Source organism: Cetorhinus maximus, chromosome 4 (genome assembly GCF_964194155.1).
Source record: "Cetorhinus maximus chromosome 4, sCetMax3.hap1.1, whole genome shotgun sequence".
Lineage (NCBI taxonomy): Eukaryota > Metazoa > Chordata > Chondrichthyes > Lamniformes > Cetorhinidae > Cetorhinus > Cetorhinus maximus.
The window spans coordinates 501,973-525,129 of NC_135882.1; the positions used below are offsets into that span (position 1 = coordinate 501,973).

At 46.9% G+C, this 23,157-nt stretch overlaps 1 protein-coding gene across 1 annotated transcript in view; it reads left to right on the forward strand.

Moving 5' to 3' along the window:
- The window catches only part of LOC144679287 (thioredoxin domain-containing protein 6-like), an 83,751-nt gene extending 81,224 nt beyond the window's left edge, over positions 1–2,527 (forward strand). The window contains exons 6-7 of the mRNA XM_078539668.1: positions 2,051–2,124; positions 2,220–2,527. Of these exons, the coding sequence (XP_078395794.1) occupies positions 2,051–2,124; positions 2,220–2,417 (272 nt within the window). The 3' untranslated portion in view covers positions 2,418–2,527. The remainder of the gene's footprint in view (positions 1–2,050; positions 2,125–2,219) is intronic.
- The last annotated feature ends 20,630 nt before the right edge of the window (positions 2,528–23,157 follow it).

Sequence of the window (23,157 nt, forward strand, 5' to 3'; positions counted from 1 at the left end):
CTCCAATAATTTCTTGTTTAATGCTCTGCCCAATGATATAACTACTGTTAGGGAGGCTATAAACTACGCCCACCAGTGTTCTCTGACTCTTGCTGTTTCCACCCATACTGATTCTACTTCATGATCTTCTGAGGCCAGATCCTTTTTCACTAATTTCCTTTTGTCATATTTTACTATCAGGGCTACCCCTTCTCCTTTGCTATTCTCTCTGTCTTTCCTAAATATTGTGTACCCTGGAATATTTATCTCCCACCCTTGATCACCTTGTAATCATGTCGCTGTTGGTACCCACGTGCACATACAGTGGATCCTTCCCCCACCACTCCAAGTTCTTCTCCAGCCCCAAGGAGATGTCTTTAATTCTGGCAATGGGTAGACAACACAGCTTTCGGATTCACACTCTGAGTTGCAGAGACCAGTATCTATCCCCATAACTATATTGTCACCCATTGCTACATTCCTTTTTACTCCCCCCACTTGAATGGCCCCCTGTAGCCATGGTGCTATGGCCAGTTTGCTCTTCCTCCCTGCAGTCCCCACTCTCATTCACACATGCTGCAAGAACCTCAAACCTTTTGGACAAGCACAAGGGCTGAGGCCCCTCTAGTGCTACCATCTGGATCTATACCTGCCTCACTCATAGTCACACCTTCCTGTGCCTGACCACAGGTCAAGTCTGAACTGCGTAACCTAAGGATTGTGTGACTGTCTCCTGGAACTTTCCCTTTCCCTGATGCATCAGTGTCCAAAGCTCAGACTCCAGTTCATCAACTCAGCCAAAGTTCCTCAAGCTGCAGACGCTTCCTGCAGATGTATTGTTGTGCTTCCTTACATGCTACAGCTGCAACATCACCTGCCCTGCCACCTTGATTATATTTTGGTTTAACTAATTAGCATTTCAAGTTTAGAAATATCACTCAACAATTATTTGTAGTCATAATAAATAGTTTAACTAGCTAAGCTATAAATGTAATAGAGTACAAAACAAAAACAGAATTACCTGGAAAAACTCAGCAGGTCTGGCAGCATCGGCGGAGAAGAAAAGAGTTGACGTTTCGAGTCTTCAATACCCTTCAACAGAACTGAGTAAAGTTAGGAGAGGGGTGAAATATAAGCTGGTTTAAGGTTGGGGGGGGAGAGAAGTTGGGGGGTTGGTTGTAGGGACAAGCAAGCAGTGATAGGAGCAGATAATCAAAAGATATCACAGACAAAAGGAACAAAGAGGTGTTAAAGATGGTGATATTATCTAAGAAAATGTGCTAATTAAGAATGGATGGCAGGACACTCAAAGTACAGCTCTAGTGGGGGTGGGGTGGAAAGACTGACAGGGTATTACAGGTATAGATTTAAAAGTAATGGAAATAGGTGGGAAAAGAAAAATCTATATAAATTATTGGAAAAAACAAAAGGGAGGGGGAAGAAACGGAAAGGGGGTGGGGATGGAGGAGAGAGTTCATGATCTGAAGTTGTTGAATTCAATATTCAGTCCGGAAGGCTGTAAAGTGCCCAGTCGGAAGATGAGGTGCTGTTCCTCCAGTTTGCGTTGGGCTTCACTGGAACAATGCAATGTAATACAGTACTTATATCTCCTTAGCACTAATTTACTACTGGCCCCATTTAGAGAGGGAAAAGAAACTTTAACCTCATCAACCAATCACCTACCTGCATACATATTTAATACCTCTGGACCTCAGGTCTCACTGTGTCCCACTCTGTCTCTCTCAGACACTCCTTGTTCTGTAAAAGACTAGGGCAGCACCTCTTCTCTCACTGTCCCAAATTCCCTCACTCACTCACCAAATTCCCAAGTCTATATCAAGCTGGCCTCCAAGCTACTTCCTCCATGCATGAGCAAAAACCTCCTGTATTTATACTTGCTGGAATTCTAAAGACCTGAGTTATGCCCTGCTGGCTAGCAAACCAGTTTTAACTAGCCACTGAATTAACTAACTGCAGTTGAGAGTTGCAAGCAGTTTGTTCACCAGGGCTAAGTTGAAAGAAACTTCAAGTTGATGTTAAAATTACATTTTTATTGTTTTATTTATTACAGACAAGTTATTTACAGTTTTGGTAATAAAACCAAATACAATCATTACAGGAAATGACAATATTATCAAAGAACAAGTAAGTAATATCAAAGCCCATTTATGAAGCATCGATTAGTTCAAGCATTTTTAGAAAATGAAGAAACTAGCATTTGCTTATTCTCTTCCCCAAAGATTAGTGAAGCAGGATTCCAAATTATGGCGGAAGAAATGGTACACTTGACTGAAGAGGAAGCCAAAGAGCTGTATGAGCACAAAAAGCATCAGGTAGGAGTTTTCCAAAAAATCACTCGATGGTCTTGCCATCCAGTACCGTTTAAATATCATTCATGCCCTAGTTTTGGGAAATTAAATTTAGAAAACGAAGTATAATTGGAACCAAATCTGAGTGTGCAACTATAACGCATCTCCACACTGCAATTGTGTCATCAATGCCAGAGGAAAACAAACAAGGAAGAAAAGAGAGAAAGGCACATCAGGTTAAAAAAATCTAGAAAAAATAAGGCCAATAAATGGCAAGAAAAGAGATCAAGGGCAGAATTGCACCAGCTTTGCACTAAGTGCGGTAGTGAGTGGGGAAAAAGGATGTTTTACCTGCCGGCCGCAGTGGCGGCTTTTTGCATAGTATCGTCCCGTTTTGCAGTCACAGGAAGCACACCGCCTTGCAGGTGGGCAGCCTCCAATTTGTCCGCCACGATGTTACCTTGTTGCTTCCTCACACAGGGCGCCATACTTAAACCACAGCTCCGCATAGACTTCTCAATGCTTGCTGCCCAGGAGAGCACCGGTGAAGACATGGCCCCAAAAGCCAAAAGAGTGCAGCCCCCCAGTTCAGTAACACATCTCTGGGAAGCTTTCTGGACACTGTGGAGGCCAACCATGATATCCTCTACCCCCGTTCTGGCCACAGGAGGCCCATCAGTCTCACCACTCCAGCTTGGGAGGTGATGGCAGAGGTGGTCAGTGCCAATGCTGTACGCAAGAGGTCAGCCATCCAGTGCAAAAAACAGACGAATGATCTCATCCGTGACTCACACACTCACAAGGCCGTCACACATTCACTGGCATCTCATTCTCTGTCAGCTCAAGGGACATCACCACTCACTCTCTCACAAACCCTCCATCATCTGGCTTCATCTCCTCTGGAGACTGCCTCCTCAGCCCTCACCATCTTGAGGCCACTTGCACAGATCAACATGTGCCCCCACACAGACCCTAGGATACCCCCTTCCCTGGTACAGCCTTCACCCTGCAGCCTCTTCCCTTGCTTGCAGTTACTTCTCCCCCTTCCCTAAGCAAGTCCTTATCCTGCAGCCATTGAAAAGCCACCTCCACCTTACGGCTGGGAGCCCCCTTAAAAGTGATAAAAGCAAAATGTACTGATGAAGGGTCATACGGACTCGAAATGTCAACTGTATCCCTCTCCGCAGATGCTGTCAGATCTGCTGAGTTTTTCCAGCTATTTTTGTTTTTGTTCCCCTTAAAAGTGATGTGGTGCTGCCTGTGAAGCCTGGCGCTAATGCCCACGAGTGCTGCCCAAAGATAGGTAGGCAAGCAAACCTGGAAGTCCCGAGCGAAGTGAAGCTCACCAGGTGCACGTCGCTTATGTCCAGTTGTGAAAGACGCTGGGGGGGTGATTCCGTCGATCAGAGCTTAGAATGATATGCAAATGTTTAAAATGAAGCTCCTGACATCTGGCGGTGAGAAAGGCCATTGACGGGTGGAGTGGACGTTTGCAAACTGGCTTCACAAAGTCATGAAACCGATTTTTGGCCTTCCTGCCATATCGTCCGTTCATGCCCACCATAATGTCCGAGGCTAACAGGTGGATTCATCCCAGATTTGCACTAGTTGCGATAGCAGGCACGGAAAAGGACGTTTTACCCGCAGGCCGCAATAGTGGCTTTTTGTGCCATATCGTCCCAATCCTGCCTCATTACTCTTGCATTCCTGGTAAATACGCCGTTTCGATGGGGGATGCGTGGGTTCTCATTCGCCCGCCACGCCGTCACCTCACACCGGGCACCATATTTAATGTGTAGCCCCATGCACACCTCTCAGTGCTTCCAGCCCAGGACAGCTGCACAGTAAACATGGCCCCGAAACGCAAGAAGACCGCAGCCCCGATTCAGTAATGCGTCCCTGGAACACCTTTTGGACACCATCGAGTCTCGCTGTGATGTCCTCTACCTCCGCTCTGGCTGCAGGAGGGGCAGCAACATCACCAATCTGACTTGGGAGGTGGTGGCAGCGGCGATCAGTGCCAAAGCCCTGCAAAAGAGGTCAGCCACCCAGTGCTGAAAGAGGATGAATGATCTCTGTTCTGCTAGGGTAAGTTACTCCTCATCACTCAACCCACACACTCTCAAACCCATCACACATCCACAGGGAACTCACTGTGCCAGTTCAAGGAACATCACCATTCACTCACTCACACACATCTTCGTTGTCCTCATCCCATCCATGACACTGCTCATCACCCATACATGCCAGGCATCCTTATCATCTCCATCTGTATTCATGCAGAACAAGCTAGCACACAACAAAAGGGAGAGGTTGCAGACTGGTGGAGGAATGTCCGAAATCAAGATTCTAACAGACTTTGAATATAGAGTCATATAGCTGGCCAGCGAAGATCTGGACCATTTCTGTGCTGATGATGAGGTTGGTGCAGCCATCCAGTTGTTCTGCTGTTCATTAAAGCGCTCATTAGTTTACAATCTGTGCTGGAGGGGTGAAAAGCTCTGGAACACTTGGTGGTACTTTCAGGCCTCTGCATTGCCTGAGTGGGCAGATGAGCTGGAGGCCAGATTCCAAGCATGTCAATGCGGCTGCGCCTGAACTGTCCCAACTACGGAGGAATGGTCGCTTTATACAAGGTTTCCATAATGCTTGGCCGTTTCCCTCCCCGCCTGCCGCCCCCCCACCGCCAAACCCGCTTGTGCTTGTGGACTACCATCAACCGCATGGCAGCCCTTGCCAGCACCGCCCCCCCCAGCTCACCACAACTGGAGTGCAGCCCTTGGTCCCCCACTCAACTCACCTCAACCACAGGGCAGCCCTTGGTGCACCCACCCCCCCACAATTCACCTCAGCCGGAGTTCAATCCTTGCCCTGGCACCGCACTGTCAGCCAGCCAGGAATAGGCGACTTGCCTGTGCCCTCGCATGAATACGCGGTGCCTCAACCTTGAGGTCCAACAGGCAACCCTGGGAGCGCTGCGTAACATTACTGTGCACTCACCTCCGAGTTCCCCTCAAAGTGCAGCTCACCAACTCCACGCCTTATAAGCGCTGTTGTGACACAAATCATTGTGCAATCATTCCGACCTGCTCAGATGATCCAGCGTGGGGGGATGATTCTGGCGAGCTGGGCTTATAATGATGTGCAGATATATTACAATGAAGTTCCCGACATCCAGTGGTGTGGAAATACGGCCGCCATTGACAGGCGGAGCGGACGGTTGCAAGTCTGTTTCGCGACGGCGTGAAACTGATTTTTGGCCTTCCCTCCATATTGTCCATTCACCCCCACCATGAAACCTGCCAGCAAAGGGCATGGATGATTCTGCCCAAAGAATTAAAAAGTAAGGAGTGAAAAAAATACAAAAAACAAGAAGGAAATTGGGGAAAGAATCAAAATGAAAAAATAAATGTTGAAAAAAGGGGATAAAAAAGGGGCAAGGATAGAGGAGAGAATTCATGGTCTGAAGTTGTTGAACTCAATGTTAAGTCTGGGAGGCTGTAAACTGCCTTCAGGCTGGGGTGATAGCACTGGCATGCCAATGCACTGAGGTCAACACTGGTAGGCTAGTGGCCACCATTGAGACCTTGGTACAGGACATAGGTCCTGCACTGCTGCGCGAGCTGAACTCCATCGCTGACACCATAGTTGGCCTCCAACAGTGTGTACGCGAGAAGAGTGCAGGGCAGTGTGATCTCACTCCAGCTTCCCGTCTCAAGGAGTCAGCCAGTGGCTGTTGGGCACCCATAGGGAGAGGATCAGCAGGTGCACACACCAAGGCCAATCACCCAAATGAATCCGGGAGTGTCCGGATTCAGCTCCACAAGTCGAGGAGGGTGCTACTGCCACACAGCAGGACACCAAAAGCAGGCTGGGGCCCTCCAGATCTCTGCTGACCAGAGAATGCCCGCCAAAGTAATCACAGACAGGGCTGGCAGTCAGCAGGCTGTCCCCACCTGCATTGTAGATGTCCGGGGAGCAACAAGACGTAGCGGCTGGGTTAGGAACATTAAGAAGATGTAGTTGCACAGCCTGGGCACGGGTGTAAATCACTTGTACATAATGTTCACTATTGTAAATAAACTCCCAAGAATATATCTCCCTGCCTATGGCTCCTTGTTCTGATGAGCAGTGTTCATGTCACTCAGATGTGAAACCTTTCTGCACAAGATAAAAGGCAGGTGTCTCAGTCCAGGGCCTCTTCCCTGTGCTCTGTGCGGCCTTCAGACCACAGTGATGGTCCAGCCTCACACTCCCTGGAAACATTACTGCTGCCTGCACCTCGGCAACGCTGGTCATTGCTGCCAGAATGTAGCAGGCAGGCGCCACAGAGTTCTCTCATTCTCCCTGTGTACTCTCAGCACCTTTAAAGTGGGGCTGGCCCCTATCTCCCTAGCATCTGCAACAGTGATGCTGTGCACCAGCTCCTGAAGGGCTGAGGTGCTGAAGGCGAATACAGCATCAGAAGTTTCATGGCAGCGTCTCAGTGATGGCCCTGATCATGGAGCAGAAGCGAGCTGGCCTCAGCCAGACAGGAGTCAGACATTCTCAGAGGCTGTGTGAAAAACTATGGAGTGTCCTCACCGCATGTTGTTATCATCCACCTGTGATCGAGTGACTATTAGGACCTCCACTGCATCTCCATGACAGGAGCATTGTCACAGAGGATATTGGCCCTACTACAAGCCAGACCGGAGTCAAACGTTCACAACTGTGATGTGAGGATCAATGGGACACCTCACTGTATGCCATCACCCTTTGCAAATCTGGCAGCTATGAGGGCCTCCCAAGCACGCCTGCCTCGTCCAACCACTGCCAGAGCCTCATCCCCGTCATCGTCACCACCGAGAATCCCCTCACCCTCATCCCCGTCGGCATCCTCCTCATCCGAGTAGACCTCCAGCTCCTCCATCTCCTCCTCAGCCAGCTCGTCTCCCCATTGGAGCGCCAGGTTGTAAAAGGCGCAGCATACAACGAGGATGTGTGCACCCCCTGCGGACTGTATTGCAGGGCTCCACCAGACCAATCCAGGCACCGGAACTGCATCTTCATCCCGATGGTTTGCTCCACAAAGTTGTGAGCTGCTGCATGAGCCTCAATGGAGTGTCACTCTGCTGCAGTCTGAGGAGGCCGCACGGGTGTCATCAGCCACCGCCTCTGTGGGTAGCCCTTGTCCCCAAGGAGCGAACCCTGCAGCCTCTGTGGACCCTGGAAGACTGCAGGGATCTGTGAGTGACTCAGGATGTAGGCGTCGTGCACACTCCCTGGAAACCATGCACACACCTGCAGGATGTGTTTCTTGTAGTCGCACACCAGCTGCACGTTCAGTGAGTGGAAGCCCTTGCGGTTGATGAAGCCCACTGAGTGTAAGTGACGGAGACCTGAGTGCCACATGAGCACAGTCATTCACACCCTACACCTGTGGGAATCCTGAGATCAGGCCCTTGCATCCTGGCTGTCCCGGTCCTGGGCGAAATGCACAAAGTTGTTGCCATGGAGAAGATGCATCCTTGACCTCATGGATGCATTTGTGGGTGGCGGATTGTGAAATCCCACAGGGGTCACCTGTGGAGCCCTGAACGGAACCACTGGCATAGAAATTGAGCGCCCCGGACACTTTCACATGTGCAGTCACCGGCGACACTGGTTCTCAGTCATCTGCAGGAATGATAGTTGGCGTCTATAGACCCTGGGTTTCGCTATGCACCGACCAGCCACACCTCGCTGTCGCTCCTGGGCAGCGTGTGCGGGAGCCCCTGCTGCCCCTCCTTCATGAGGTTGCTGCTCCTGCATTTGTACAGTCACAAGCCTCAGTCACTCCTCAGTCTTCTATGGTCTCTGTAGGACACCAGGCATACAGCTAGGTCACCAAGATCCATGATCCTGACGAGGTCCTCCTGCAGCAGGGAAGAGAGACAGAGCTGGTTACCATGGCTGTGCTCAGCACCTTTCCTGGCCCTGTGTGACTGCCCCTTCATGCTTCCTGGAGAATGCTGGTCACCCCTTGGATGGCTAGAGATGAGTGCGCTGCATGGCTGTCCTGTCAACCTGCGACATGGGTGACACTGGTCCAAACCAGAATGCTGAGATTGCAAAGGGCTGTGAGTGCCTCCAACAGTAACTACTGCATGGCCAGTGTTGGCGAGGAGAATTTTACACCGTGTGCAGTCCAACTGCTCCACAGTCCAATAAATCGGTATTGGACTCTAGGTCTGTGCTGGGGGATGGTAAGGTATGGAGCGCTTGGTGGCCCTTTGATGCCACCGCTTTGCTTGCATGAGCAGGCAGGCAGGCTAAGGCCCCGAATCATATCGTTGTGGCCGCGCCCGATCTGTCTCAGTTGCAGAGGCGTGGTCAGTTCATACAGGTGTCCCTAATGTGTGGCCACTTCCCCCGCTTACCCTGACCCATATCTTGATTGCCTGTGCGCGGGATGCAGCGTCAGGGTAGCACTTAACCCCACCCCCATTGACAACAGTTGCCTCTGAGGCTGGCCAGCACTTGTCCCCAGACACCCACAGCCTCAGCAGTTGCCTCTGAGGCTGGCCAGCACTTCCCCCTGGACACCCCATCCTCCGTAGTCGCCTCGAGGTTGGCCAGCACTTGCCGCCAGACAACCGGCCCCCCCTCTCCAGCTGGTGCCCCTGAGGCCTGTAAGCAGCGGGTGAGCTGTGGTTAACGCTGCTGCTCACTCACCTCAGTTCCCCCAAAGTGAAGCTGCCAAGTGCATGCTGCCTGTGTGCTGTTGTGAAATACGTCGGTGTGCTTTCCTGCTGATGTGGTCGGACGATACGACAGGTTTCCAAGAGCCTGGCAGGATGGCCTTTTAATTATATGCTGATGTATTACAATTAGCTCCCCGCTGACAGATGGCAGGAAACGCAGAGGATGATTGCGACCTGCCTTCACCCCATTGAAGCAGGTCTCACCATATTTTCTGCGCATGCCACCAATGGGCTCAAAATATTCTGCCCAATGTCTTACCGATTCTCATAATGAATTATTTTCTTAATCAGCGTAACTATGAAGAGATCGTGCAAACAATGTCGAGTGGTGTTTGTGATATACTGTTATTATCTGAAGAAGGTGAAATGAAAGATTTTGAGCATAAATTTGAAGTGCAAGAAGCTGAAATTGTCAAAACAAATGATGAAGACAGGTAGGAGCTGTTTAGTAGTTATGAGCACGGTTAGATGTATTTGGCTAGCTACTAATATTGGTCATTACTGGCATCCTCCCGTAAATTATTGGATTCAAATGATTTTGGCACGCACACCTTCATATTAAAATAAATTAATATTACAGTGATAAAACTATTCAAATGCTTGGAGTAACTTAGTTAAAATGCACTTTTAAGCATTTATTTTTGTGCTTTGGGTTAATTAAGAGCAACAATTTGACTCTTCTCTTTCTATCTTCCCTTTGTTATGATGTGGCAGACGATGTGTGCCAGGCGGACCAAATCCACAAGGGAAACTTGGTCGCGCTAACACTACAGTTTTGCAATTTGTATTTATTACGAGATGTGTGCACTTAATTCAGAAGTAATGAGTCCATCAAGACCTTTAGAGATCTTAAAAATATCATTAAAATACTTATTAACAAAATAAAAGATTTCAAGCACATACATAAGACTGCAATTACTTAATACTATAACAAATCCTAAAACTCCTAATTAACTTGACTCCCAGGTACACACCCCCTTTTAGACAACAGTCCAAAATAGACTTCAGATTTTTTAAAAACCCCAGCAAATTAGCACAGTACCCACTTGACAGTGGAATTTCAAATAGATTTTTCTAACTTTGGACACAACAAACTTATGCACAAATGGCTGGAGGCTTCTTGAAAGCTGTTTCATACACTCCGGTTAGATCTTGTATGGCCCTCTTCTCACATAGCCTTTCATTCTACTTTATATATGTTTCTCTCTCTTTAATATGTAAATTCTATTGTCCCATATATCTTTGGAACAGTACGTTTCCCATAATATAAAAACTTTCATGTTGCCAATATTGTCAGTAACCTTTGGGAAAAATAAACACATTCCTTAGCCTTGCTCATCTGACTAGTTATAAACAATCCAAACAACCTCTTCACTTATCTAAAAATGCAAATTCCCTTTACACCTTACATGCTAGGCCAGCATCCATGTGTACTCATTAGCATTTCAAACACATTTCTACACCTAGCTTCTTTTGATCATTCCAAACTTGCAGCCTACCTGACTCCAAATGTAATCAAATCACACAAACAGAACCAACTAAACTCACCCCCATAAACCTACTTTACAACAAACCAGAAAAATATTATGAAAATGATTATACTTTCGTAATACCTTCTTCTAGTCTCTCTTCCCATTCCTTCTCAAAATGTTATTATTTTTATTATCCACTGGAATTTAGAAGTGTAAGAGGCAACTTAATTGAAACTCTTAAGATCCTGAAGGGTCTTGGCAGGGTGGATGTGGAGAGGATGGTTTCCTCTTGTGGGAGAGTCTAGAACTAGGGGTCAACTGTTTAAAAATAAGGGGTTGCTCATTTAAGACAGAGATGAGGAGAAACATTTTCTCTCAGAGGGTAGTGAATCTTTGGAACTCTCCTCATCAAAAGGCAGGGAAGGAGAGTCTTTGAATATTTTTAAGGCAGAGCTGGATAGATTCTTGATTAACAAGGGGGTGAAAGGTTATCAGGGGTAGGCAGGAATGTGGGGTTGAGGTTACAATCAGATCAGCCATGATCTTATTGAATGGCGGAGCAGGCTCGAGGGGCCGAGTGGCCTAATCCTGCTCCTAATTCATATGTTCATATGTATGTTCATAAAGCTTTATTTTAATGTTTTTGTCTTTTTAATCTATTAATTATAACATTTAAATCTCCCTGTAAAATGTTTTAAAATATCTTCACACCCGTGTTCTTTTCTTTTTTATTTTCGTTGTCCATCCTGAAAGTGTCACCAATGACTTTCAATTGCCTTTATATCAATGCAAAGTTTGTCCAAACAATCACATTTCAGATTGTAAAAATTAACCTTTTGGTACCGTTGGCACAATTAAGACAGTGCTTGATATTTGAAAAATCCCAAGCCAACTGCTATTGGATGAGGTTTTTTTTATTGTTCATTCCTTGGATGTGAGCCAGGACACTTTGCATCGCGACATTAACCTAAGTCTGTGCTGCTGCAGAATATTGCTTTGTCTCAAGGTCCCGCAGCCGCTATTCAAAAATCACAGACATGCAGCTAAATGCTGCCATGTGGACAATATCAGGGACACTTAAGCCCACTCCAATTGAGTGGCTTCCTGTGCTGTCCCACATTACCCCGCCTACCATTTTCTACAACACCACCGTACTCCATGAGTTGGAAAAGGTTATGAACAACATTGACCTTCTCATTCACAAAGACTTGCAAACCTACCAAGAAAGATCTTAAAACTGCATTGCTATTCTGGAAGACAGCAGCCAATATTCATAAAGCTGGTATCAACTCAGTATCCAGGTGGACAGAATAGTGGGCCACATGCATCATTAAAAAAACTCATCACTCAACCAACAGTAGCTTTAGCCACCCTTGAAGACAATGGACAGCAGTCAACCAAATCCACACAGGACATAGATGATGTGACTACCTACTCCATTAGTGGAAGTGCAATTGTAGCCATGAATCTCAGACCATGGAACATATTATATCAACCTGCCCACTAAGATTTTTTGCAGGAGGCATCCCATTTCTCTACTTGGCATCTTGGGAGGCCATCCAATGGATAGACAAACTAGGCATTCCTTTGTAAGGTTTTTACAAAAGGAATGGTAGTACTATTATCGGAAACAGTAAGTTTCTAGATTATCATCTTAATTTAACAGTTAAAGAGCTCTCTTGTATGTTGTCTCTGAAACTGTTTCTCGTGGTTGTCCCAAATATATCTTCATGTCTATTGAAGTTGCCTTTATTCTACCTGCAATTTTAGATGCCCATTGGCCAAACAATATCAATGGAAGCATTCTTGAGAAATGCAGTTCCAATATTCTTACCAAGATTTTCTTTCCACAGCATTGAGCTATTTCTAGCTAGAACGTATCTACCATTACATGTGGCCTATATTAATAATCTAGAATTGGGTGCACAGGGCACAAATTCAAAATTTACAAACACAAAACTTCAAAGTATTGTGAGCTGTGAGGAGGATAGTGATAGACTTGAAGAGGACATAGGCAGGCTGGCAGAATGGGCAAACATACGACAGATGAAATTTAATGCTAAAAAGTGTGAAACGATACGTTTTGGTATAAAGAAAGAAGAGGGGCAATATAAAGCAAATAATACAACACTAAAAGGAGTACAAGAACAGAGAGATCTAGGGGCATGCAGGCATGAGCACAAATTATTGAAGGGAAAATGGTTAAAAAGACACAAAGAATCCTGGGCTTTATAAATAGAGGCATGCAGTACAAAAGTATGTAAATTATGATGAAGCTTTATAAAACACTGGTTTGGCCTCAACTGGAGTATTGTGTCCAATTCTGGGCATGTCACTTTATGTAGGAGGTGCAGGCTTTGGGATGGGTGCAGAAAAGATTTATGAGAATGCTTCCAGGGATGAGGGGCTTCAGTAACATGGATAGGTTGCAGAAGCTGGGGATGTTCTCCTTAGATAAGAGAAGTTTGAGAGGAGATTTGATAGAATAGGCCAATATTATGAGGAGTCTAAATGGTGTAGAAGGAGAGAAACTATTCCTTTTGGCAGAAGGGTCAAGAACCAGACGATAGCAAGTTAAGGTGATGACAAAATAACTAATGGCAACATGAGTAAAAACTTTTTTTTAATGCAGCAAGTGGTTAGAATCTGGAATGCACCGTCTGAGAGTGTGGTTGAGGCAGATTCAATTTGGGCTTTCAAAGGAAATTAAACACCCGAAGAGAAAACATTTACAAGGCTAAGGGGAATGGATGAGGGAAAAGGACTAGCTGAACCGCTTTTGCAGAGAGCTGGCACAGACACGATAGGCTGAATGACATCCTTCTCCTTCAATTTAGAAGATTAAGAGGTTGCCTTGGGATGAGCTGTTTAAAATGATGAGATTTGCTTAATGGCCTCCATCTATGCTGTAAATGACTCTATGGATGGAATTCTCCCAAAATGAAACTAAGTGCAGTGGTGGGTGGTTTCAGCAGTGCCCAGCCTGCCATCCATAATGGCAGCAACTCGCGCCCGATCCTGCGCTTGGAGCCCCTTTAATTATGCAGAGGTGCATTTCGATCCAAATCGCCCAGCAGGTCGGGAGCTGAATCATCCGCCCGCCGTCAGCTGGCGGGTTTGAAGGTCCGGGTGCCATATTTAAACGCCAGTCCAACACACAATCTCAATCTCTCCAGCCTACCAGAGATGTCTACAACTCACAAAAGAAAGGCTGAGAGCCTCAGGATGATGTCTGTACCCTGCTTCACCGACCAGGCCCTCCAGGCCTTGGTGTGAGGGGTGCTGGAGCAACGTCACGTGCTCTACCCTACAGATAGCTGCAGGAAGCACAGCAGCCTCACCTCTCAGGCCTGGAACACCATAGTGAAGCAGATAAGCTAGGCTGATGCCCACACCCGAGGTGCCACCCAGTGTAGGAAGAGGATGAATGATCTTAACCGCTCCGCCAGGGTAAGCCATCCTTCAACGCCTTCCAATATCAAACTCTCATCGTGACATTGTGCACTCAAATGGCTACTCTCTTCAGGGGTTTCATGCAATCATTAGCAGGGAACACATATCAACACTCATTCTCTCACCAGACGTTCACATCACTACCATCCCATCTATCATGTTGCTCACACTCCATTCTCTGGCTCTTCTGGGGAGGGATCACCACACACAAGGGACATGTATCTTACCGAGCCTCTGCTCCATCCCTTCTCATCACATGCCTTTCTTTCTTCTTCATACAGGCCAAGCTAGCGCACAATAGGCGCAAGAGAGTGCAGACCTTCTGGGGAGGGATGTCCGACATCCTTGCCCTCCGTGAATTTGAGGAGGCTGCAACCAAGCTGGCTGGGGAGGACAGGGATAGCTCCTGTGGGGAGGGGGAGATCAGCCTCTCCAACCAACCTAGTATGGATCACAGCTCCATCATCTCATCAAATCCTGATATTCACAGTGAGTCACATGCAGTTTTATCTAGCTCATGCTATGAATTGAATCTCTCTTTTCTATTCTCTAGGCACAAGCACACTGAGGTCCGCAAGCCATTGCAGTACCACCAGTGCAAGGCCCTGGACCTCTTCCAAGGACAAAGCTCCAGAAGAACAGTCATGGCGCTCATACACACCCCCCACCAGCTCAGATACACACATGTCAGTGGGGCACAGATGCTCGGGCTCACCTTCTGGGGAACATTTCACTGACCCGTCGCTGCAGCAGTCGGAGGCAGGGACAGCCCAGGTCCCTGGCACTCGGAGGGCTTCTGGAGAGCAGCCACCCGCTCAGTCTGAGTCAGATGATGAGCCTCTGGAAGCGGTTGCCAAATCTATGCTGGAGATGCAATGACAGGAGGCGGAACATCAGGCACCCAGCCACCCAGCAGACTAGAGCAAACAATGGAGGAATCCGTCTGCCTTCTGTCTGATGCTGAGGCTCCAACATGCGAGCGCCTCAAGGTCACCAATGGAAGGCTGGTGACCATCATTGAGACTTTGGTCCAGTATTTCTTGTTGGATTTGTGCTCGGCCCTGCACTCCGTGGCCACACACCCTGGTGGGCACCATCAGGATGTAGACGACATGGCGACAAGGCACCTTGACCTCCCTCCGGGCTCACCATCTCCTGCTGGAGTCAAGGTGTGGCCCTCAGGCACCCACAGGGAGGATGAGCATCAGCCGGACACCCGGGGACCTCCTCTCAGGACACTCCAAGGGTGTGCAGCCGCTCACAGCTCCCTCTGCCCGTGACACCATTCACTCCAGTTCCTCAGGCTGCCGATGGTGCTTCTGCCCCCTGAGTGATTAATGTATCACGGGCGGGTGTCCCACGTCTTCCTGCCTCCATGGCGTGATCACACTCACTGATCCTTGGAAAGAACCAGAGGCCAAGAAATCGGGTGCAGCGGTCATCTTCAAAGCCACTGGCAGGGGATACCCTCCAACTCCACGTGACGTCAGGTCATCATGAAGAACAAGACATGTGATGCACCAGACCTTGGAACAAGTGCAGATGTACACGGCATTGCCCTTCGCTCATTTGTAAATAGGAGACTTTAGGTGATAATTCCTAGGTCTGGTGAGTCACCCCCCATTGCCTGGGTCTCTCTTCCTGACCCTCCTGTTCATACGGTGGCTCTGCTTGACCATGTCCCTCCGGCTGGAGCTGCGTGCAGAGTCGCCTCTCCCTCCTTCGTCTCCTCCATTGCATTAGGACCTTGACAAAGGCAGCATTGAGCCCTTGATCCATATCTACTTTTGCCTTCTCTTTGAAAGGAAACATTGAAGACATTAATGATTCAAGGGGCAAAAAAGCGAAGCTCAGAGGATGACATGTTTGGAGACTGTAAGGGTCCATAGTTTCTCCTGCCCTACTTGCATGGTGACTGATACCGCCTTGTCCCTGAGACACTAGCACACACATTGAGGTAACCAAGATGGCATCACAGATATGTAACATCTTTTTTTTTGGGATATGTAACATCTTGAGCTTTGTGTGGGATGCTAAAGTTTAAGTGAGATGATTGACCAAACCTAGCTCTGTGCTCCAGTCTGTGATGTGGCATATTAATAACCAATCAGTTGCTCATGGTTAATGAGTGGACGCCCTTTGCCTCATTAGGCCTTCATTGAGGGAATGCCATATATGATACAGCTGTGTCTCCATCACTATTGCCTGGATTCCGAAATTCTACATCCCTATGTGTTACTCTTGAGATGCAGCAACTGTAATGTGTAGCCACTGAGTTCTGAGTAGCCCTTTAAAGGTGCTAATGAAGCCATAGGCTTTAAGTGGCTTTCATCGCAAGGAGGTCTTCCTCCTTTCTTTCTAAACGGACTCCTGCACACTCCGATGGCAACAAGAGGTTAGAGGCGACCCCAGAAAGGCCCCCCTTGTGTTCACCCTTCCCCCTTACTGCCATTCCACAACCTTCCCTCCCCATTGTCCCACTCGTGTTCACCCTTCTCCCTGACTGCCATTCCACAACCTTCCCTCCCCATTGTCCCACTCGTGTTCACCCTTCCCCCTTACTGCCATTCCACAACCTTCCCTCCCCATTGTCCCACTCGTGTTCACCCTTCCCCCTTACTGCCATTCCACAACCTTCCCTCCCCATTGTCCCACTCGTGTTCACCCTTCCCCCTTACTGCCATTCCACAACCTTCCCTCCTCATTGTCCCACTCGTGTTCACCCTTCCCCCTGACTGCCATTCCACAACCTTCCCTCCCCGTTGCCTCCCTCGTGTTTGTCAACCTGACTCCTCACCTCACAGGCCACCCCCAGTTGAAGTGCTAGTCTCTGAAAGTGGAGGCCTGCATGAGTACCACAGCACAGTGGTGTTCCTCGGGACAACGAAAGCAAAGAGAAGGAGCAGTCCAACCCTAAAGCCCTAGCAGAGTGGCATTCATCGCAACAAGACGGGTGCAGCGCTATGGCAGGTATGTTCCACTCACCTCGAAGTTACCAGCGAACTGAGGTCTGACTTGTGCACGCCACCCCTTTTCGAACAGGTTTGATGCCAACATAATTTCCCGCTGGTGTGACGGAAGATTGGAAGGCATGGCAAGATTCTGGCAAGCAGCTGTTTGAATGAGCATTCGAGACATGCTAACAAATGCAAATGACGTTCGTGTCATTAGTGAGCGGGATTACCGACCCACCTTGAAAACACCATCGGGCGAATTGTGACCTGTTTTTATGATGACAGGTTTCCGATTTTTTTTTGCCTCTGGCTGGATTCTCTGCTCCTGCCTGCCACGAAACCTGCCACAGGCAGGATGGGACAATTCCATCCTTTGACTCTATGTAATCATTCTGTGATTCAATGATTCTACAAGTCAGAACCATGAAATAACTTCGATTTTGGTAGCTGAGTGACCCCTTTAACCAATGATTAGTAACTAACCTAGTATTCTCTTATCTAACTACCATGAAATGCGTATGTCTCAAATTGTGCCAGCTTCAAGTTGTGCTGCTGATTTAAAGGACAGTATTGAGGCTTGTTTGGCATTGTCCTCCTTAGTTCTGCATTTGTGAAAATGCACAGTTAGGCAAGTTCTTTTGTTGATTTTGTGGTGCACCACAGCCACTGCTTTACACCTGCCAAAACGTACATTCATATGCAAAAGTTGTACAGTTGTACAAACCACTAACTTGTGTACTATACTGTATAATCCTGTAGAGGTTATGCTTCACACAAGTTCCTCTTCTAAAGAGATAAAGGATTTTATTTGCTCTGGGGTACCAACCTTCTGAGGAGCTATGCTTTATTAAAGGTAGCACTTACACCTCTGTGAAAGAAGGTTAAGGGTTCAAGTCATACTCCAGGGACTTGAGCACAAAAATCTAGATTGACATTCCCGTGTAGTAGCTAGGGAGTGCTGCACTATCGGAGATATTGGCCCAAATCTTCTGGTCTCTGGATTGTCAGAGACCGGTCGTACCCTGGAAGTCCTAATGCAAGGGCTCTGTGAGAATTGCCTTGGCAGTATGAACTTCTGACGGGGATTCCCCTCTCCCCAGAGTCCTCCAAGTCTGAGTTAGAGTTTTTTTCATTCATCCATGGGATGTGGGCATCGCTGGCTAGGCCAGCACTTATTGCCTATCCCTAATTGCCCTTGTTCAGAGGGCATTTAAGAGTGAACCACATTGCTGTGGGTCTGGAGTCACATGTTGGCCAGACCAGGTAAAGACAGCAGATTTCTATCCTTAAAGGACATTAGTGAACCAGATGGGTATTAGAAAGGGCACCTGGGTGCCCTCGGGCTGGCATGGACAAGACCTTACCCACCTACCTATCCACTTACCCACATATCACCCTACTCACCTCACCCACCTACCCATCTCACCCCCTTACCAACCCATACTACCCACTTACCTTACCCATCCTATCCCCTCGCCCCCATGCATTACCCACCCTACCCCCTTACCCACTTAACTTACTCATTTATCTTATCTCTGTAGCTGTTTCCAGAGAAGCTTTGGGACAGTTAAACTCTTTGTTTGCTGAATATGGCAGCGAGTGCTGTAAAAGGGGCAGGAGTGGCTTCTGTGCAGATTCTCTGCGCTGCTCCCTATGAGACCTGCTGCACTGAATCGGATGTGAAGGATCCTCCATCGAAAGATCATTCAGAAAAATTAGAAGAAGATAAGTGTGCATTTTTTTTGTCTGATCAGGGAGGGAAATAGGGGCCAGAATCTTCTGGTCCCGCCAGCAGTGGGAAGCTTGGGATTCGGGGGAGCTTAATTTGGCAAGAGGCCAAAAGTCAGTTTCCCGACGGCACGATGAACTTTAGGAATTCTGTTCTCAGGACTTTAAAGGCGGGTTAGAGGTCAGGAAGTCCTTTTGCATTAAGTTCCCTCTCCAAATTTCCCTACCAGTCAGAAATCAGAACATTCACATTCACGACTATAGATTAGTGGCGTGCATGACTTCGAAGTGAGTAGATGCTGCTTTGGCCTTCTTGTGGACTGCTCGCAAACCTTGTCTCATACCAGGTGCCAATAGGACAAGCTGCGTGAAGGCTGGATATAGGAGGCAGGCTAAGGGTGGAAGGCAGGGTAAGGTGGAGCAAGAGCTGGACAGGGGATACAGGCAAAGCATGAAGGAAGGTGCAAAGGACAGGCAGAAAGCTCTGTCAGGCAGAACCAGATTGATGGGTCCACAGGAGAAGCAACAGAGAGGAGCAGCATGAGAACACTATTTGGCCCCTTGAGATCACTCCTTCATGCAGATTGATCAGGGAATATCGGGTTCCTGTCCCTGATTGCCATTCAATCATAATGTAAGAAATAGGAGCAGGAGTAGGCCACTCGGCCCCTCAAGCCTGCCGCACCATTCAATAAGATCATGGTTGATCTGCCCCAGGCCTCAATTCCTCTTTCGTGCCAGCTCCTCATAGCCCTCAACTCCCCTCCTCTTTAAATACTTTCAGTGACCTAGCCTCTGGGGTAGAGAATTCCAGACATTCAGTAACCTCTGAGAGAAGAAATTCCTTCGCATCTCAGTTTTAAATGAGTGCCCCCTTATTCTGTAACTGTGTCCCCCAGTTCGAGATTCCCCCACTAGTGGAACCATCTTCTCAACATCTAAAACAAAAACAGAATTACCTGGAAAAACTCAGCAGGTCTGGCAGCATCGGTGGAGAAGAAAAGAGTCGACGTTTCGGGTCCACATGACCCTTCAAACCAGACCTGCTGAGTTTTTCCAGGTAATTCTGTTTTTGTTTTGGATTTCCAGCATCCGTAGTAGTTTTTTGTTTTTTTCTCAACATCTACCCTGTCAAGCCCCCTCAGAATCTTGTACATTTCAATAAGATCACCCCTCATTCTTCTAAACTCTAATGAATAAAGGCCCAACCTGTTTAGCCGTTCTTGATAAGTCAACCCCTTCATCCCAGGAATCAGCCTAGTGAATATCTTTTGAACTGCCTCCAATGCCAGAATATCCTTTCTTAAATACAGGGACCAAAACTGTACACAGTACTCCAGGTGTGGCCTCACCAACACCCTGTACAATTGTAATAAGACTTCCTTATTTTTAACCTCCAACCCCCTTGCAATTCAGCCCAAAATTCCATTTGCCTTCTTAGTTACTAGCTGCACCTGCATGCTAACCTTTTATATTTCATGCACAAGAACACCCAGATCCCTCTGTGCTGCACTTTTTTGGAGTCTCTCTCCATTTAAGTAATAGTCTTGTTTTTGATTTTTCCTACCAAAGTGCATGACTTCACACCTTCCTACATTAAATTTCATTTGCCAAGTTTTTGTCCACTCACTCAACCTGTCTTTATTCCCTTACAAATTCCTTATGTCCTCATCACAACATAGTAAACCTATTGTCGCCGGAGGTCACCGGTAACGGTTGTTGACTTAGTACAAAGAGGAGAGGAGTCAATTCTCTCTTAACTCTAAATTCGCTTTATTCACGTCGTTTGATCATCTACATATAGCTTATACGCCTGGTTAAATATAGATATGCAGTTTACAGCAGGTTATACAGTTTTATACCCAAAACTATGATCTAAATGCACACCCACTAGGTTTCTCTGACACTCCCTGAGTGGTCACAGAATATGAAAGCTAATACCCGAAAAGGAGAGCTGATGCTGGCCAGGCGTTCCATTCTCTCTCTCTTGCGTCTCTACGTTGCTGACGTAGGTTCTTTCGCTTCTGCGACGGTCTCGCTGCCTCCACGCCCGAAACCCTCCGTTCTTATTCCGAAATCTTTTCTCTCCAAGCTGTGCTGTCTCTCTCACGTTGGTTTAGGCCTGCTTGCCTAGTCTGTGGCATATTCTCATTGGCTCTGTTCCAAGACTTAAGTAGCATTACCTCGTTACTCCTTTCCTAAATAAGGACTTGTGTCTTATCTCATTCCCTTTGTTCTTCAAGAAACTCAACTACTTCAAAACCGGTTCCAGCCAGCTCAGGCCAGTGACTAGACTCAGGTTACTTCAGGTCAAAAGTTGCTTTTGCCTGTGTCAGCAGTTCAGCTGCAGCCCCCTGGCCAACACTATGTCCCTTGATATTGTCAGGAAAATATAATTTTCATAATGCTATTGGAATTTATTGTAAGGTAGGAATAGTGTGTGTCTGCGTGTACGTGTGTGGGACTTAATTGAATTAAAGACAGCTGGTCTGAAGGCTTTGATGTATCAGAAGATAAGCTTGGTTTGAAATGTTAAATAGGTAAACATGGCTGAAGTTTTAGAATGTGAGGTATAAAGGGAGAATTTGCATTTTTAGATAAACCAGAGTAATTTGAATTTAAGAAGAGGTGGTGAAATGTTACACTTTGCCAGAAGAAGCCAAACAGTGTTTATTTTACCCAAAGCTTACTGATAAAATTGGTACTATGAAAGATTTTTATTATTAGAAAAGTAGAGTTGAAAAGACTATTTGGGACAATGAGATTTACGTTAAAAATGGAAACCTGTATAAAGGAGATGAGGTTATATGTAAGAGGAAGGCACTCTAAGTTCTAACAAGTGTGAAAAGCCTCCAGCCTCAAGCTGCTGACAACATGAACTGAAGTGAAGAAAACTCACTTTGAATTTGACTGCTCAGGTTATCGCCTTACTTTGCCTGGGTTTTTAAAAATCCATGTGTTTTACTGTTGCCTTAATGGAGGTGTAACGGAGCTAGATTAACTAGGGGAGCTAGGAGTTATCATAATAGTAATTTGTAAACCTATGTATGTGCTTAAAATCATTTTTTTTAACTAATAAATGTTTAGTTTTGTAAGAAACTTATAACCTTGGTGGTCTTATTACTACTGAATTCAAATTGTACTAAATACAAATTGTAAAATAGTTGTGGAAGTTGTTTCAAGTTTCCCTCTGGGCTTTGAACAGCTCAGCATTCACCATCAGCTGTGCCATAACAATACCTTTACCATGCCAAAAAGTTTTGAGGTTACTTTGGAATCCAGTCATTGAGTGTGGCTCATCTGCACCATGGGCTGCTGAGCAAAACCACTCTGGACCCTCCAATCACAGAGACTCCTACACGTCTCAGTCCTTAATGGCCTTAGTATTAGTGCAAGACAGTGATCCATCATTGTGGACACCCCAGCCAAAGTAAACATCCATCCTGCATGGACCCTGCAGAGCACTGTTAGAGCTGCTGATGCTTTACATGGATAGCCTCACAGTCCTTGACACGGTCCAGTACACAGGCCCATTCTAGTCTCTGTCACCTTATGGACTAAGGTCCAGTCCTTCAATGCTGCCCGATGCACTTTGGTTGCAAACCCTTTATGCAAGGTCTACTTCCACCCTTAATAAGGAGACGAGCAGGCCAAACAAATCTCCATGTGAGGTCTGACAAAGGCTTCAGTCAACTCCATATAGACCTCTTGAATCCTACATTCAAATCCCTCTTGTAGTCAAGGCTAATTTGCTCATTGCCTCCTTACTTACAGGCCTCACCTGCATGTTAGCTCAAAATGACAAATCACCAAGTCAACTAATGATTGGACCTGCCCAACACAGCTTTCTCCAGACATATAGGGCAGCCTTTGGTTTTCTACTGTTAAGAAGACAGTGTAGAGCTTCACTCTCTCTGCCCTGAAATTGCATCCACAGTTTTCTTTGCCACTCAAATGGCAGGTTTAACTCCCCTTTTGTACCCACATCTCACATCAGGGCAACAGCAGCAGGAGCTGCAATGACCTCTCTGAACACATTTTGAGAGGTCAAAACATGATGAGCTCCAAGTCATGGCTTGCATAATTCATGGCCAGGCCAGTGCTTAATCATGCACATGTGGGATTATTGAGTAAGCTCTATGTTGATAATGTAAATTTTTACGAGTTCATTATTGGACTCTGATGAGGGTCCAAATTCCACACCCTTAAATGCCTGCGACCATTGAACCAACTAGCAGCAAGATGTAATCTAGGAAGCTCCCAAACGGTGCAAATGAATATAAATTTACAAGTGTCAAAATGATATACAATGGTTGTACATATGTGCCACTCGTGTACCGTCAAAACTTCTTAATCATTTTTTGCCTACCACTATGTCTGATATCCGCAGTTAAGGTGGAGCCAGCCTGCTGACAGCTATGACCTGTTGATTATGATGACTTTGGCGGGCGTCTTCTGATGGCCCAAGACCTAGAGGGCCTTGGTCTGCTAAGGGTCAGCTGCTCAGGTGCACCAACAAGGCCTGACCTGCTTGGAG